The sequence below is a fragment of the Pleurodeles waltl genome, chromosome 10, assembly GCF_031143425.1.
Source record: "Pleurodeles waltl isolate 20211129_DDA chromosome 10, aPleWal1.hap1.20221129, whole genome shotgun sequence".
In the NCBI taxonomy this organism is placed as follows: domain Eukaryota; kingdom Metazoa; phylum Chordata; class Amphibia; order Caudata; family Salamandridae; genus Pleurodeles; species Pleurodeles waltl.
In genome coordinates, this window is record NC_090449.1 from 149,115,522 (window position 1) to 149,130,320 (window position 14,799).

General features: G+C 40.0%; 1 protein-coding gene across 6 annotated transcripts in view; it reads left to right on the forward strand.

The window, feature by feature from the left end:
* The window catches only part of MPRIP (myosin phosphatase Rho interacting protein), a 754,399-nt gene that overhangs the window by 508,141 nt on the left and 231,459 nt on the right, over window positions 1–14,799 (forward strand). For 4 of the 6 annotated variants that reach the window (XM_069210054.1, XM_069210053.1, XM_069210052.1 and 1 more), the window contains 2 exons: window positions 7,157–7,273; window positions 9,168–13,004. In XM_069210054.1, the coding sequence (XP_069066155.1) occupies window positions 7,157–7,273; window positions 9,168–13,004 (3,954 nt within the window). The remainder of the gene's footprint in view (window positions 1–7,156; window positions 7,274–9,167; window positions 13,005–14,799) is intronic. The other 2 variants (XM_069210057.1, XM_069210056.1) reach the window with 1 other exon arrangement.

Here is a 14,799-nt window from a genome sequence, read left to right on the forward strand (position 1 = left end):
ATCTTTGGGGATATGTCTCAAATATTATGTTTTCAGGATGACATACTGATTGTGGGCGAGAGCAAATCCCAGCATGATCTTTTATTTTTGGAAGTGATGCACAGATTAAAGGAGAATGGGCTAACGATTAAGAAAGAAAAATGTCAAGTTCAGAAACAGGAGGTGACGTACTTGGGACACGTCATAAGTAAAGATGGAATCAGGCCCAAAAAGAGCATAGTATCTGCAATTGAACATGCCCCTGAACCCAGTTCAAAAGATGAGTTGAGATAATTTCTGGGACTTGCTGAATATTGTTCAAAATTTGTGAAAAACTTTACTGAGATTGTGGAACCATTGAGAAGGCTCATGAAAAAAGGTGTAACGTACAAGTGGGATGAGAATTGTAAAGATTCCTTCGAAAAATTGAAAGATTGTATCTTGAAGGTTCCTACTCTGGGTATATTCGATGTAAATGGCAAAACCTTTCTAACCCCTGATGTGGGCATTGGAGCTGTATTGACGCAGATTAAGGAGGGTGAGGAAAGTATAATTGGTTTTGCATCTAGGAGACTACAAGGTGCTGAAATTTCATACTCTGTAATTGAAAGGGAGGCCCTAGCATGTTGTTGGGGAATTAACCATTTCAGATTTTACTTATGGGGGTTACCCTTTAAATTGAGGACAGATAACAAACCATTAACGTATATTTTCAAATGTGGTCGTGGGCTTGAAGGTAGCGTTACGCCACAAATTTCTAAGTGGTTACTATCTGTGTTGAGTTATAATTTTGTGGTGGAATTTGTGAAAGGGAGTAAGAATGTTGTTGCAGATTATCTTTCTAGAGTGCCCGAGAATAGTGGGGAGCTTATAGAGGATGGAGTGGAAGATATTATAGGGACCGTTTTAGGTGAGTTGGCCATAACAGCTCAAGACTATTACACTGCCTACTTTCTTTGCCAATCCTTCCAAGGTAGCATACACCTTCCTCCATTCAGTAAACATTATGAAGGTCCTTATTTCTGCATGTATAAAACTAAAGACCTACGAAAAAGCAAACAGTTGTTTGTAAATTATAGTCATATTAGACAGATCTAGCAACATCCGGACAATCTACTTCTAGATGTATAGTAGTTTGCATCACCTTATGTTTTACAATACTAAACAGATGTCTTCCAGGAGAATCTAAAGCTCACTCCCTAGTGGAAAAGTTGCCACAACTGCATTGCATAGAATTGTACCAATTGCCAATATCTGCAAAGCATCTTCTTGGAAATCAGTATATTCATTTAATAGACACTACTGCCTAGACTGAGACACAAGTGGTGATGCAAAAATAAGGCAGGAAACCCTGAAAAACCTAATAAAGCAGAACAGTATTCAGTGCTCTACATGCTGTTTATTTCCTGCTTTGTTTTCTTCACGTACAACGCTTTCACCCGTTTGTGCACCTCAACTGTTGCAATACGGGCTCAGAATTGGTTATTTGACATCCAACAGACTATATTCAATAAACAAGCATTTGCAGTGCAATAGGTCTCGCATTTTCTTGAGTTAGAGCTATTGGCATTGTAAATTCAGAGCTGGACTTCTCTCGTCACATAAATTGATCAACCCTGTCTCATAATTTTGTCTTTTCCTGCCATGTTTTGGTGGTCACTGGCAGCTACTGATATCAGAAATCACCAGCCCTGTAGAAGAGACGAAATGACTGCACTGCCTTGCATTGTGTAAACGTCTCAACAGAAATTGGAAAATAAGGCTGGAAAGTATTTTATTTTTATTTTAACAGAATTAAAATTCTTGCAAGCATTCTTGCAATGAGCGGAGCAGCCTGAAAAGATTTATTACCCCATTGAAGGAGATTACCAATGCCCTGTGTGCGATGTGAGTGCTGGCAGGGAGGGGCCCTGGAGAGAGAGACTCCAGATAAATTGCGAGGCTAAGCAAGTTTCACATCATTGTTTCTAGGTTTAGCTACATTCTGTAAGAAAGGGCATATTGTACCTTTCGTGAGCAGTGAGCTAAATGACTGGGTGTTTCTTTTGTAAAGTAAGCTTATTTTAGGAGCCAGAGGTAAACGAGGACAGCTCTGGAATAAAGCCAAAACAAATGTCATCGACATGGAAGAACAGAATGCTGCAATAAAACGCAGGCAGCTACCAGCCTGAAACACCCACACTGAAAAAAGAGCAGCAAAGAAGTAACAAAAATAGTCAGTCAAAGCAACAAATAAAGAAACCAAAGTGGAATAATACAGTAGTTGGTCACTGCTCTGAAAAAGAAAAAAGGATGGAGAAAAAGGCAGAACTGACCACTAACCAGCAAGAATTTTCAAAGGACATTGCATCCAAAAAATGAAATTGCTTTAAGCCATAAGAAGTATACTAAACGTATACATGAGGTAGGACACTTACGCTCAACCTAAAGAAGATGCTTCTGATGGGCTCCAAAGAGTGCTGCTTATCATGTGAACATATTGTCACTGACACCCTGTGTTTATAAATCTTCCTACTCTGTTGCAGACTTTGAAAGAAGCCTTTTAGGTTTCACTGCACCTCAGTATGAAGTGTTTTAAAAACATTTCTATATAGGTGCCCTGAGTACATTCAAACCCTGTTATTACGAGACGGTATCAACTGTATCAAGACGGTAGAAACTGTATCAAGAGCCACCGGGAAACCCAATAAAGGGGCAGACCAACTTCCAGTTGAGTACAGTGTAGAGCCACCCATATGCTCATCTGCTTCTCTAGCAGGGTTCCATCTTGGTTAAGCACGATCTATCAAGGGAAGAAGTAGGCTGAGCTTGAAGATGGCAGCACTCTCGGGCGTGCCTTTCCAACTCTGGCATGGTCAGTGCCTGTCATTTGTGAATCACTGTTGACCTAAGAGGATGGCACACATCCTGGTGGTGGTCTCTGGCTTATAGGAGACGTATCTGAGGCCACTTCGAAGGGTGACGCAGGGATAAAATTAGAGGGGCACAGCAGAGCTCCACATCCATGGGCAATCATGGAGCTGTAATGTAGTATTTGAGGTTATGCGGCATGCACTCTGGTGCCATACTGACGTGAACCACCCCCCCACCCCCCCCCCAACCCGACCTGCCATTCTGTTTTTCCCACCTTTTCACCCTAGCAACAAGTGGATTTGACGGCACTCCTCACCACTAAGGTGGTGCTTATAGCTAAAAAAGACTCCACGCTCAAGGAGTTGCTAACTAAAGCCCATAAACAATCTGGAGCTCATTGAGCATGGAGACAACTCACACTTTTTAGAAAACAATAAGGATGTTAATTCCCCAGATTGTTACAGTAGCCTTTTTATATATTGGAATTATTTCACCTCATTTCTAAGATTCAGCGTTTGGTGCTCCAGCTGCAGTCGCATTAGTAAGCTTATTGATAAGTGGCCTCTAAATTGAATGTCCTGAGCGGAGTAACTCACTCAGGATATTATCCAGTCCAGGAGCCTTTCTTAGTTTTTGTGCTTGAATGGCCAAAAAGGGTATCAGGGAGAGCTAATATGATTGGATTTTGACCACTCTCCTGGAGAGTCCCCAGAGCAGATACTATTATAACCGAAGTATCAGTATCAAGATAAGGGTTAGCATACAAAGTAGTAAATGGAGGACCCAGATAGCGGCTGATTAGGAACCTCAGGTGCCTGAAGGATTTTGTTTATTTGAAGGTCCTGTTAAATTGCTGCTTCTTTCAAGTTTAGTTTACTTATTTTTAATATTCTTGAAGCCCAGTCTGGCCTTTGAAATAGCCTTCTTTACTTTACTTTTTATTGTCGAAATTAGTCCTTTTGTGGTTGCCCTACAGGTACTGTTAAAGTGTGTATTTAAGGTGCATGCCCCCTTGGTTTAATGTGTTTGGTTAATGTTTGTGCTCTGTCATGGAATTCCTGTTTAATATTCCGTACACCGCATTGCATCTTAATGGCTGATTGAAACTCTAGGGGCGGATTAATTTGAACTGAAATTAATATCCCACTGGAAAGGATTTTCTTTGAAGTGGGATTAACCCATCGACTAGGTTTTCACCAACTAGGCTAATTGATATAATTGATTATGGCTCATGGAGTGAGGAATAACTCTTTACATAATTGATATCACAACAAATTACTGACTAACAATGATCAGTATTGTGTATCCAGTATAGTACCTTGTTCAATGATTCTTTATCTCTTTAGTGCTTTGCATTAGCTTGGGAACCTTAACCATTTGAATTCCTGCCCTCGTACGATGTATCACCCTTTCAGTAATAAGATCTGCATGTGAACTTAAAGCAAAGCATGATCCCCATACGTCTTTGTAGTTCTTTTACCTCACTATGCCTTCAGCAGAAGTGCCAGTGGGGGTTGCCCAGCCCTGACATTTCCGGGTTTTGGCTGGTATGGACAGGCCTGTATGTTTCCCACTCAGTGTGGTTTATGGTGGAGCTGCATAGTGCAGAGGCTGCTGGGAGGAACCCACCTCCTTTTTCAGTGTTCGTCTTCCCTCAAGTGGTAATGGATGATGTAATCCCCTTTAAAGCAAAAACAGTTTCCAGTCCAGAAGAATAGAGCAACTTACCATGTCTTTTGCTAGTCTCTGGATTGCAAAGAAGCCTTCAAGCACCTTAAAATAAGTAATATGCAAAGGTGACTCCTGCTCCAACCATGCACTTACAGTTGAGAACTAGCCACATCTTGTACCCCAACCCACCATGCTTTATTCAGACTCTAATTCTGGATCTGGGGCGGATGCAAGGACGAATCTCGCATTTCAAGCATTTAGATGATTTATCTATATTTGAACTTCTGAGCAGGACTCCTGATGGAGACTTGCCATATCTAAACAGGAGAGGGCTCGAGGAAGATGACAGATTTTCACCCTCTGAAGAGCTTGATAGTGATGTGAACCTGGGAGAATCATCTGAATGGATGATGCTAGGAGGCTTACCGAGTGAGTAAGAAATTTAACAGAAAAGGTGGTCATCATCAATCTGTGAAGAATTTCCCGTTTTTATAATTTTCACCTTGGCTTGTGGTAATTGCATAATCAGTGTATCTCATTAGATCAGAAAACTCAAATTCCATCTACTTTCTTGGTACTAGAGCAGACTTCTGATTAAGGATCCTAGATTTTGCAACAAATTGATTACTATTGTTAACTGGTCTAACAAGGGGTCCCTGTAGTGAATGAACCAACAGGAAAAAATTGTCCAAATAGATTAATAATCTTAATCCCTGAGCCCTAAAGTAAACTGCTAGTGATCTCACAACTTTTCTAAAGCACCATGGTGCTGACAAAAGTCTGAATGGCAGAGGTCTGAACTGGTAAAACCTATCTTTCCATTGGAATTGAAATAACATTGTGAAGAATTTGTGTATGGGCATTGTGAGGAATGCATCTCACCATTGGTATGTCCCAATTGGACCAGCCATTAAGAAATCCCTTAGATAGATAAGTCTCCATCTTGAATTGATGACAGACCAAAACATATTTTAATGATTTCAGATTTATTACTAGACAGAACGTTGTTCTTCTTCTGCACCAGAAAAACTGTGTTTAGGAAAGTCGAAGGATTGTGTGAAGTTAGCTCTATAGTGTTTTTGGGAGAAGAGAATCCACTTTCTGAGTTACTAGTAAGTCCTGATTCTTTTAGACCAGGAGAGGAGAAGGAAGAACATCTTGGAAAAAACTCTGTAGATTTCCTTAACACACCCTGTCTTGTTTGCCAAACATAGGTTGTCTATCATAATGTCCTGTCATGTGGGAAGGAAAAAGAAAATCAAACAACCCCCTAGTAAAAGTTGACTAGAGTTTGAAAAAAGCTTACCTTTGATGTGACCTCCTTGGCAAGAACCCTGTTGTCTAAAGCTTCTTCTCCTTTGAGGGAAATCCTGGGGCTTGAAATCTTGTTGATATTCATGGGAACCTATTAACTGCATTCCCCCTTGTGAGGGATATCGTCCATCATAGTGGTTCCTGCCTTTGCCGGTTCTGGGAAAAACCCAAGATTCAAACGTTTTACTTAATTAGAACTGGGCCTAGCCAATTAAAGAAACATTGCAAACATAATCATCTCCTTAATAAAGGAACCCCCAACATCAGACTGTTTGCCTGTGGACCAGCTATCTTTGCTGCTAAGATTCCTAGCTTTGGGCCAGTCATCAACAGCAGATGTTTGCACCTCTCTTAAGTAAGTGCTGATTTGGAGTTTCCCAATAGACAAATAGTCCTTTGTGCCCAATTAGAAAGAGTACATGGATCAATCCATGTGCCCACTAGCATTGCCTCCTCCAATATATTCACTATTCTTGAAAGAGGACCTGTTAAATCTAAAAGTCTATCTTGGCAATTCATCCAGGCCCAATAAACTCCTTTTCCGAAATTGCGAGAAGAGCTGCTTATTTGGATTTATAACAGAGCAGCAGTAATGCTAATAGGTAAGGAAGAAAGAGGCCCTTCTGATACTAACCTATAATGGGTTATCCAAGGAATGACAGTCTAGAAGAAGTGCGTCATGGCTCATGATCCGATGGGATCCATTCCATTGAATTAGGATGAAGGATCAAACATAGCTTCATTGTGGAGCCCATAATGAGCACATTTTTACTTTGAGAGGGCTTCCCTGATGTTACATTAAGAGAAGATTTGCCTATTCTCTAGGGGCCCAAACTAGGTAGTATAATCCTGATTTTGATCACCTGCTGCTTGTCCTAACGGGCAGAGGGGCCATGCCCCCCACCTTTTTTGCGACAGAAAGAGTGTCTGTCAGGCTGGGCAAAAGTTAGCCTGACAGGCAGTCTTCTTGTTCAGGTCAAGCAGACAGGAGCTAGACATGCGTAGTTTCCTGGCTGCCTGAACTGAGCTTTGTTGGGATGAAGATGTCCCAGCTCCTGTGGGCGTGACCCCGTTAGCCTGGCAAAACATCTCAAGAGTGTCATTGATAGCTTTGGACGTGGGTGCTTCAGTTTTAATCCCATTAGTGCCCAGGGCCAGGTGTCTACATTCAATATATCAAGATAAATGCAAGAACCTTGAGTCTTGCAATAAAATAATAAGCCTGTCCCTAACACAAGTTTAAACATCATCAGATTGAACAAAGGAAAAACATTCTTACAGTAAATCTGTTTACCTCTTCATTTTCACATTTGTTTTCTTTTTTTTTTTCTTGTCTCAGTTGGGGCAGAGCCAAAAAGAGGTTTCAAAGCTGCTTGAGCACAATCGCCAGCTGCAGGACCAGCTGAAAGAAGCTCTGGAGCGTCAACAGAGTGCACGGGATGGTTACGTGTTACAGGTACAACTGTTTTTCATTTACTTTTCTTATCATTCTTAAACTTCTGTTCAGGACCATCTTGATCCTGAAGCCTCTGCAGGACAGGAGATATGCAAAAGCACCCTGAAGCCCAAGACTGAAAGTTGTACAGTGGTCACAGGTCAGACTTCAACTCTTTGGGAGTGCCCCAAATATATTGGTTTTCTAGGATCAGATCGGATGACACTGCTTAAGAAGCACAGAACAAAGCTTTTCCAGTAGCAGAAAAACATAACTATTGTAATACCTACTGGTGGTTCAAACAAATTACGTAGTGATTTATATTCTCCACAACTCCAAAAGTATATTCCTCCTTTTAATGGAGTTACATCTTAGTAGAGTCTAGTTTTTGCAACTTTTAGTAGAGTAGGTTAAACTATTTCTGCTAATGGGGAGTCAGTGATACAAAGGAAAGGCAAGATTGCTTGCATTGGTGACCACCAGCAGCCAATATAAAATGTATCCCTAAATACACCAGGGTGTGCTAATGTACGGTTGAGCATAACAGGACAAATAAAACTCTTTACCATGGGTAGCAAGACTGCACTGGAACAAAACAAGGGCATTACAGCATATCACTCCTGCACCTTTCAGAGCTTTGCAGTTCATTTCGTTCTGTTTCAACAGTGTAGAGATGCATTCACACAGGGATAAAGATGGTGTCTCCTTGTGTGAACAACTATGCATATTTCCTTATGAAAAGGCTATCTTAAATTTAAGCCACTGCTTTCTTACAAAACACACCTGCTTCACTACTGTATGATGAAGGTCGTATCTTTGACGTATTACACTACTGAATGTTTGAAGACAATACAACTTTTCAGTACTAATGTCATCTAAAGTGCAATATCTGAATCTGAATACTAACTTATTGTTTCAGTAATCTTCGGTAATCTTGCATGGCGTGGTGTTTGGCATGATTTTTTAACTTATGTAACTGAGTGTCACATCTGTGGGCTTTTCCTACCAATATAAAATACAGCAAGGCAGGTCAAATTCTATGCTTTAAAGCTGTGCTTTCAGTTTCTGGTTTAATTTACTTTGTATACATCATCATTCTCTGGACTTTGCATGACTTTGTCTGCTATGTTTTTTTTCTCTTGCATGCTCACACATTCATTTTGAATTTCACTCCGGATTCTTACTTCCCCACAATCATTTCCCCATTCATCTTTGTCTTGTCTCCACAGGTAGGCAATGTGTCCGTACTTTGTGTATCTTGAAACTTTCATAATTAATGAAAGCTGAATACACCCATTCATGTGCTAATAAATGACATTACTGGTGGCACTAGTCTCCTCTTCCTACATTTTGCAGGAGGTGATGTCATTCACTTTAAATTCTACCTCTCATTATAACTTATGTTGAACTACATGTTTTTTTTTTTTTTTTTTAAGATTGCACTGTAAGCAAGCTGGTGTCCTGCCTGTTTCTCCCATAGTTGCTTTCTCAGTTTTGTGTCTTCCGAATTTCCTGTCAATGTTTTTGTTCATTTTGTGAATTCTCTTGTATTCATTTTTATTATTGCCTGCATCTCCTTCTTAATGTAAAGTTGTCCCTTCTTAAAGCATCTTTTTAAAATTTTCCTTAAATTTTTGTTGATTCTCTTAGTTTTTCTATTTTATTTCAGCTATGATGTTTTTCTTTGTCCTTTGTTGAATACATTTTTTGTGAACCATCACAAACCATGTGTTTGTTGATAACATTGTAAATAAAGAAAAGAAATATTAAGCACAGTTGACAAACTATCCAAAATAAGTTAGCTAGAAACAAAATGAATTGAAGCTAGTCTGAGCTTCCTCCTGGCCAGAGGTGTGACACTCAGAACCTGGAGCCCAGAGTGTTACTAATTAAGTATTTAATCAATTTTTTTAAGACTGAGGTTGCTGGCTCATCATCAGGCTCCTGGCAAAGACTACACAAAGTGAACGAAGACCTTCAAAATGAGCTGGAAGTTCAATGCCGACGGCAAGAGTTAATCAATCAGCAAGTCCAAGCAATCAAGCTCAGCTATGATGAGGCAAAAGATGTCATACGGCATCATGAAGCCGAAGCCCAGAGCCTTCAGGCACGCTTGAGTAGCGCTGCTGCAGAGCTAGCCATCAAAGAGCAAACTCTGACCAAACTGAAGTTTGATTTGAAGCTCGAGAAAGAGAAAACTAAAGAACAATTGGACGAGTGGCAGCAGACGGAAACTTTGTTGAACTCCCAGCTACAATCCAGTGAACTAAAACTAAAGCACGTAGAAGCTTTGCTGCTGGAAAAGACACAAGAGTTGAGAGATATTGAGCTACAGCAGGCTTTGAAAAGGGATTATCAAAAAGAAATGCAAAGGCTTCAAGAGCGGCTGGCAGACCTGAGCAGCCAGCTTGTTGCTAGTGAAAAGGCTCGCATTTCAACAGAGGAAAGACTGCAGAACAATTATGAAACATTGCTAGAAAATGGCCAGAAAGAAAAACAAGTGTTATTACAGAGTTTAAAAGAAACTGAGGATAAAGTTAGAGAGTATGAACAATTGCTCCAGGATGATGAGCAACAGATGGAGGCTCTTCAGAAAGAGAAACTGAATGTGAAACGTGAAGGGAGTGAGATTGTGCATGTATTAGAGGAGCAACTCGACTTGAAGGAGGCAAGCATCCAGAAGCTAACAGGCTGCATCAAGGTCCTTGAAGAAGAGAGGGATCGTCTGATTTGTAGATGCCAAGAGATGATGAACCAGGTCACAGAATCTGACAGTGAAGTTGGTAAACTACAGACGAGATTGAAGTTGGAAGAGACTGATTATTGTAACCTGGAGAATGCATTTGAAAAAGTATCTGTAGATTTCCAAAGAATGCACAGGGTGTTAAAAGAAAACGAAGATGAGCTGAGGTATGTGAAAGAAAATCAGAAAAAAATGGTTGAGAGCAAAGATCAGGACATGCACGAAGCCTTGATCAAAATAACGGCTTTGGGCAACAGTTTAGAGGAAACTGAAAGAAGGTTACAAGATGCCCTAAAGAAATTGGCGAGCACTAGTCCTGGGTCACAAACGAGAGGGGCAGAAGAGATTTGTACCAATGTTAATACAGTCGAAAATCTTCCAAGTCTTACAAACCAATCACAAGCTCTTGATGATGCATCTTGCACACCGCAAGGTTGCAATACTTTGGAAAGAAATCAAAGACAAATATGCAGCAAATTGTCGATTTTATCAGACCACATTCCTCAATTAGGGCTTCCTGAAAGTCAAGCTAAAGAGCCACTTGAGACAGTGCTGGTCCAGCACGACTCTGGTAACATAGGTGCTAAAAGACAAAGAATCCGTTTCTCTAACATTCAGTTTCAGAAATATGTTCATGCAGATGGATCAGAGAAAAACTGGACCAGCAGCACATCATCTGATACCAGTCAAGACAGATCACTTTCAGAAGAAAGTGTTTCTTCAGAACCAGCTCTTCATTACATTGCATCTGGAGCCGGTGATCCCGAGACCTATCTCTCAGTAATGAATTCTCTGGAAACTAAATTGTATATTACAGAACAAAAGCTCAAAGATGTAACTATGAAATTAGAAAGTCAAAAAGGGCAACATCAAGAGTCTCTGCTTGGCCTTCATAGCCAGTGGGCCACAACTGAGTCCCAAATCAGAGAACAACTCCAGAACAGTTTATCCCAGGTCGACATTTTGGAAAAGCAGTTGGAAGAAGAGCAAGAGGAAAAGTTAAGACTAAAGGAATGCCGTTCTAGGGAGTTAGAAGACTTCTATGTAAAAAAAGAAAAAGTGCTTGCCTGCTTAGAGATATGCAAAGAAAAGCTCAAATCGATGCTCAGTGGACAAAAAGACCCCGAAATGTGGTTTCTTAATTTGTCCAGCCTAGAAGTGACTTTATCAAATGTGATCCAATTTTTACAGAAGGCAATGTTGTCCTCTCTTCAGAGGAGTAATGGCTGTATGCCTGAGGCTCAGGCAGAGAATCCCATGTTGGAGGAAAGCTCAATTTTGTGGTGTGAGCCACAAGAACTATCTTCCAAAGATAAGCTGGGGTTACTTTCCGAGAAACTGGCTTTAGAATCCTCTCTGCTCGACCGAATTGCAGACGCTTTACAAAACATAGGTTCTGGAGTTTCTCAGGCCCTCCAGAGCATTTACCAGACAGCAGAAATCTATTCTGCAGAGCCATTAGACACAACCATGTCCATTACAAATGTTTTAGCAGATAAATTATTGTTGGAAAATGAATTTTGGGACATGGTAGACACTTTAAGTAAAGAAGTAAGGACACATGACAAAGAAGTACAGAGTAAGTCTGACATTGTTAATGCTAGTTTGTCTGATAGTTGTGTTAATGTATTAGCAGACTGTACACTGATAAAAGCAGAGTTGAGTTTTGTAGCACAAAAGATGAAACAATCTTTTTTTCAGAAGCTTAAAACTCTTGAAATAGACTTTCAACAAACTAAAATGTCTCTGTTGCAACATAGACACATTTTAGAGGATATTATAAACTCCTACAGGACTTGTGACTCTGAAAAGGTAATGCATCTTATTTGCAAAATAGTGGAGGCCCATGAGGATATGTTAAAATGTAGTCCAACACCAAATGAGTTAGCCCCAGGAGAGCAAGGTTCTCATCAAGATGAAATCGTCCTGCATCACAGTATTCCTGAATATGGCACTAAGGCACTTATTTCCTGTCAGGGTGAACTTGCCCAAGAGCTCAGAGACAAAGCAATTGCTCTTAGACAGATAAACACAGCATTACTAGACTTAGAACCAGAGAACTGTGCTACCAGTTGTCAGAGAATCCTAGACATATGCCATAGACTATCTAGTAACATTTGTACAATGAAACCTGGGTACTGTTCTCTCCTGGTCCAAGATGCAATTCTTCAGACTCAGCTATGCTACGCAACCTGTAAACTTAGGATGGAGTATGAAAGGGAGCTTACATTTTACAAAGATGCTTGGAGGAGCACTGACATTTTATGCAAAGAACAATCAAAGAATCTAGCTGGTGTTGGACAGGAGTACCAAGAAATGCTTCAGAAGCAGCAGGCTAAGTACTCTGAGATCATATCAATCATTCAGCAGGAGAACGCAGAGCTTGATGCCAAGGCAAGTCAGCTGGACTGTAAAGAGAGAGATCTCAAGGAAGCTGAGAAAAAACACAGAGAAAACATACTCGAGTTGAAATGTAGATATGAAGAAGAGATTAGGGATTATGTGGAGAAATTAACTAATACAGAGGATACCTTTCAAGCAGAGAGACTACATAGTTTGAATAAACTGGATGCAGCAGTGAAAGACAGAGAAAATATTACATCTCTTTTCAAGGAGCAAATGCAAGCATTGGAAGTTCAGCATCACCTCAAGATGGAGGAACAGCAGATTATACACCAGGGAGAATTGCAGGCTTTACATGACCACTACACTCACTGCATCCAGGGACTGCAAGAGAAACTCAACAGTTATTTACAAATGCCCCCTGATACATTGTCTTCTGAACGAGGACCAGTAAAGGTTCACAGTGTTAACTCCCCTATAGCAGAGCTGCGTCCTGGAGCACCATTTGAAAGCGATGAAATGGACTCCACATGTATCCTCAAAGAAAGGATACAAGAGCTGGAAGCACAGCTACAAGTCATGAGATTGGAACTTGAGCAAAAACATCTGGAAGGCAGTGCCACAACACTGAGTGAAAAATATCAGAAAGACTTTGACAACCTTAAGGTTTAACATCTATTCATGTGTATATACATATATATATAGATGTATATAGTACCTTTGTCTGTTTTATGCTATCATTTTTTTCTTTTACAATTTTCCTGTTTGTTTTTAAAAGCTGTGATTTTTCAGGCACGCATATCCTTTATGCTGCCCTGGTCTCTCCATGGAACTAGACCTTTTTGGGTTATTCTGCAAGTTTTATTTGATTTCTGAACTGGTGATGAACTTAAATTTAGCAGATTTGTAGAGGGCATCCCAAAATTGTGCCTCTGCATCACCAGCTGACCAATCCTGAGACACTTCTTTAGAGAACTGGAGTGTATCATAATTTAATGTACCTCCACCCTTGAGGGGTTGTTTAGTGATGATTTGTAAGGTAATCAACAAATTCGATTTATTTTATTTTAGTGAATACTGCAGGCAGGGAAATAATGATTTCTGACGTTTTAAGGGTTGTAGACAAAGAGCCTTGCCCCTGATGTGATTTGTCTTCTCCATTATAATATTTGAATGGAGGAAGATATGTAATGCCTTTACAGATGCTCTATATGGAGTATACTAGTATGTTCTAGGCCTTTTTGAGTTAATAACTTTATCAGTCACACGTATCATAGCATTGGCAATGAGATAAAATCAGGAACTTTAAGCCTGTTTTATGGCAGTACAGGAGTGGTACATTAAATGGAGTGTTATCTCATGAACAAAAGCATGCAGCCTCCTAAAAATAGGCGGCTATGTTGATTTAAAAAAAAAAAAAAAAAAAATCCACAAGGAAAGCAAGATCTCTGGATTAAGCAACAGAGCAACAGATTACTTCTGTATCCTAATTCAGCAACTAAATTATCTCCTGTTAAGTTGTAATTTGTTAGTTCTCAAATATCATTGTCTCAGGTTTCAGTGAGTTAAGCCTTAGCCTGATGTTATTCATCTAATGTCTTACTGCTTGCAAACAGAGCAAGTAAAGAAGGAAATAAAGTAAAAGTTGTCAACAACTGAAGCTTGTTAGACTATATTACATAATTTATATAGTCGGAGAGAGGTAAGATGTCGCAAGTCAGCATTCTCTGTGTAGGGCATCATAAAGAGGCTGTTGGAAATCAGCCACAGTTGGCAGGGAAAGTGTTTTAATAAGAGAAGGTACAATTGCTTACTTTATTGAGTTTCTGCAAAAACAAACAGATGATTGACCGTAACACAGAGGTGAAGGGTTAGGAACAAGCATCTGACCCAAACGGGGAAGGGCTTTTCATGAGAGCAAAGACTTAGGTCTTGGGCCGCAAAACATTGCCTATGGAATACTCTCAAATCACTTTGGAATGTCAAGTGTTTGGGGAGTGAAGAGGTGTTAAGTAAAATGAGATGCTTTGGATATGTTGTCAAAAGTTGGACTCTGCGTGATTCCAGAAATGTATTTTATAGAACTAATGTTGGACCTTTAATGGATTCTTTTTGTGTGTGTTGGAAGCTCTATTTTTTGTAGTACTAGTAGTCTGGTTTTTAGTAACCAAGGAAAAGTATTTTCCTAGATGTTCTTGTTAATAGAAGGCTGCTCTGTTTGCTTATTGGTGTTTTTTAGGTGTCTTTCAATTTGTGGTTGAGGTTCTTATCTGTTTTATTTTCGTTTTCCATTGAACAGATAGTCTGTCTCAGCTGCGGTAGAGCATGCATATATTATCTAGAATATTTTTGACTTGGGTTAGACCCAAATGCAAATACTGAATGTCAGGAACAGAGTCCACTAATTGGCCAGGAGCGTAATAAGAATTGGTCAGAGATGTTTGCCCTTTCCTTTTTGTAG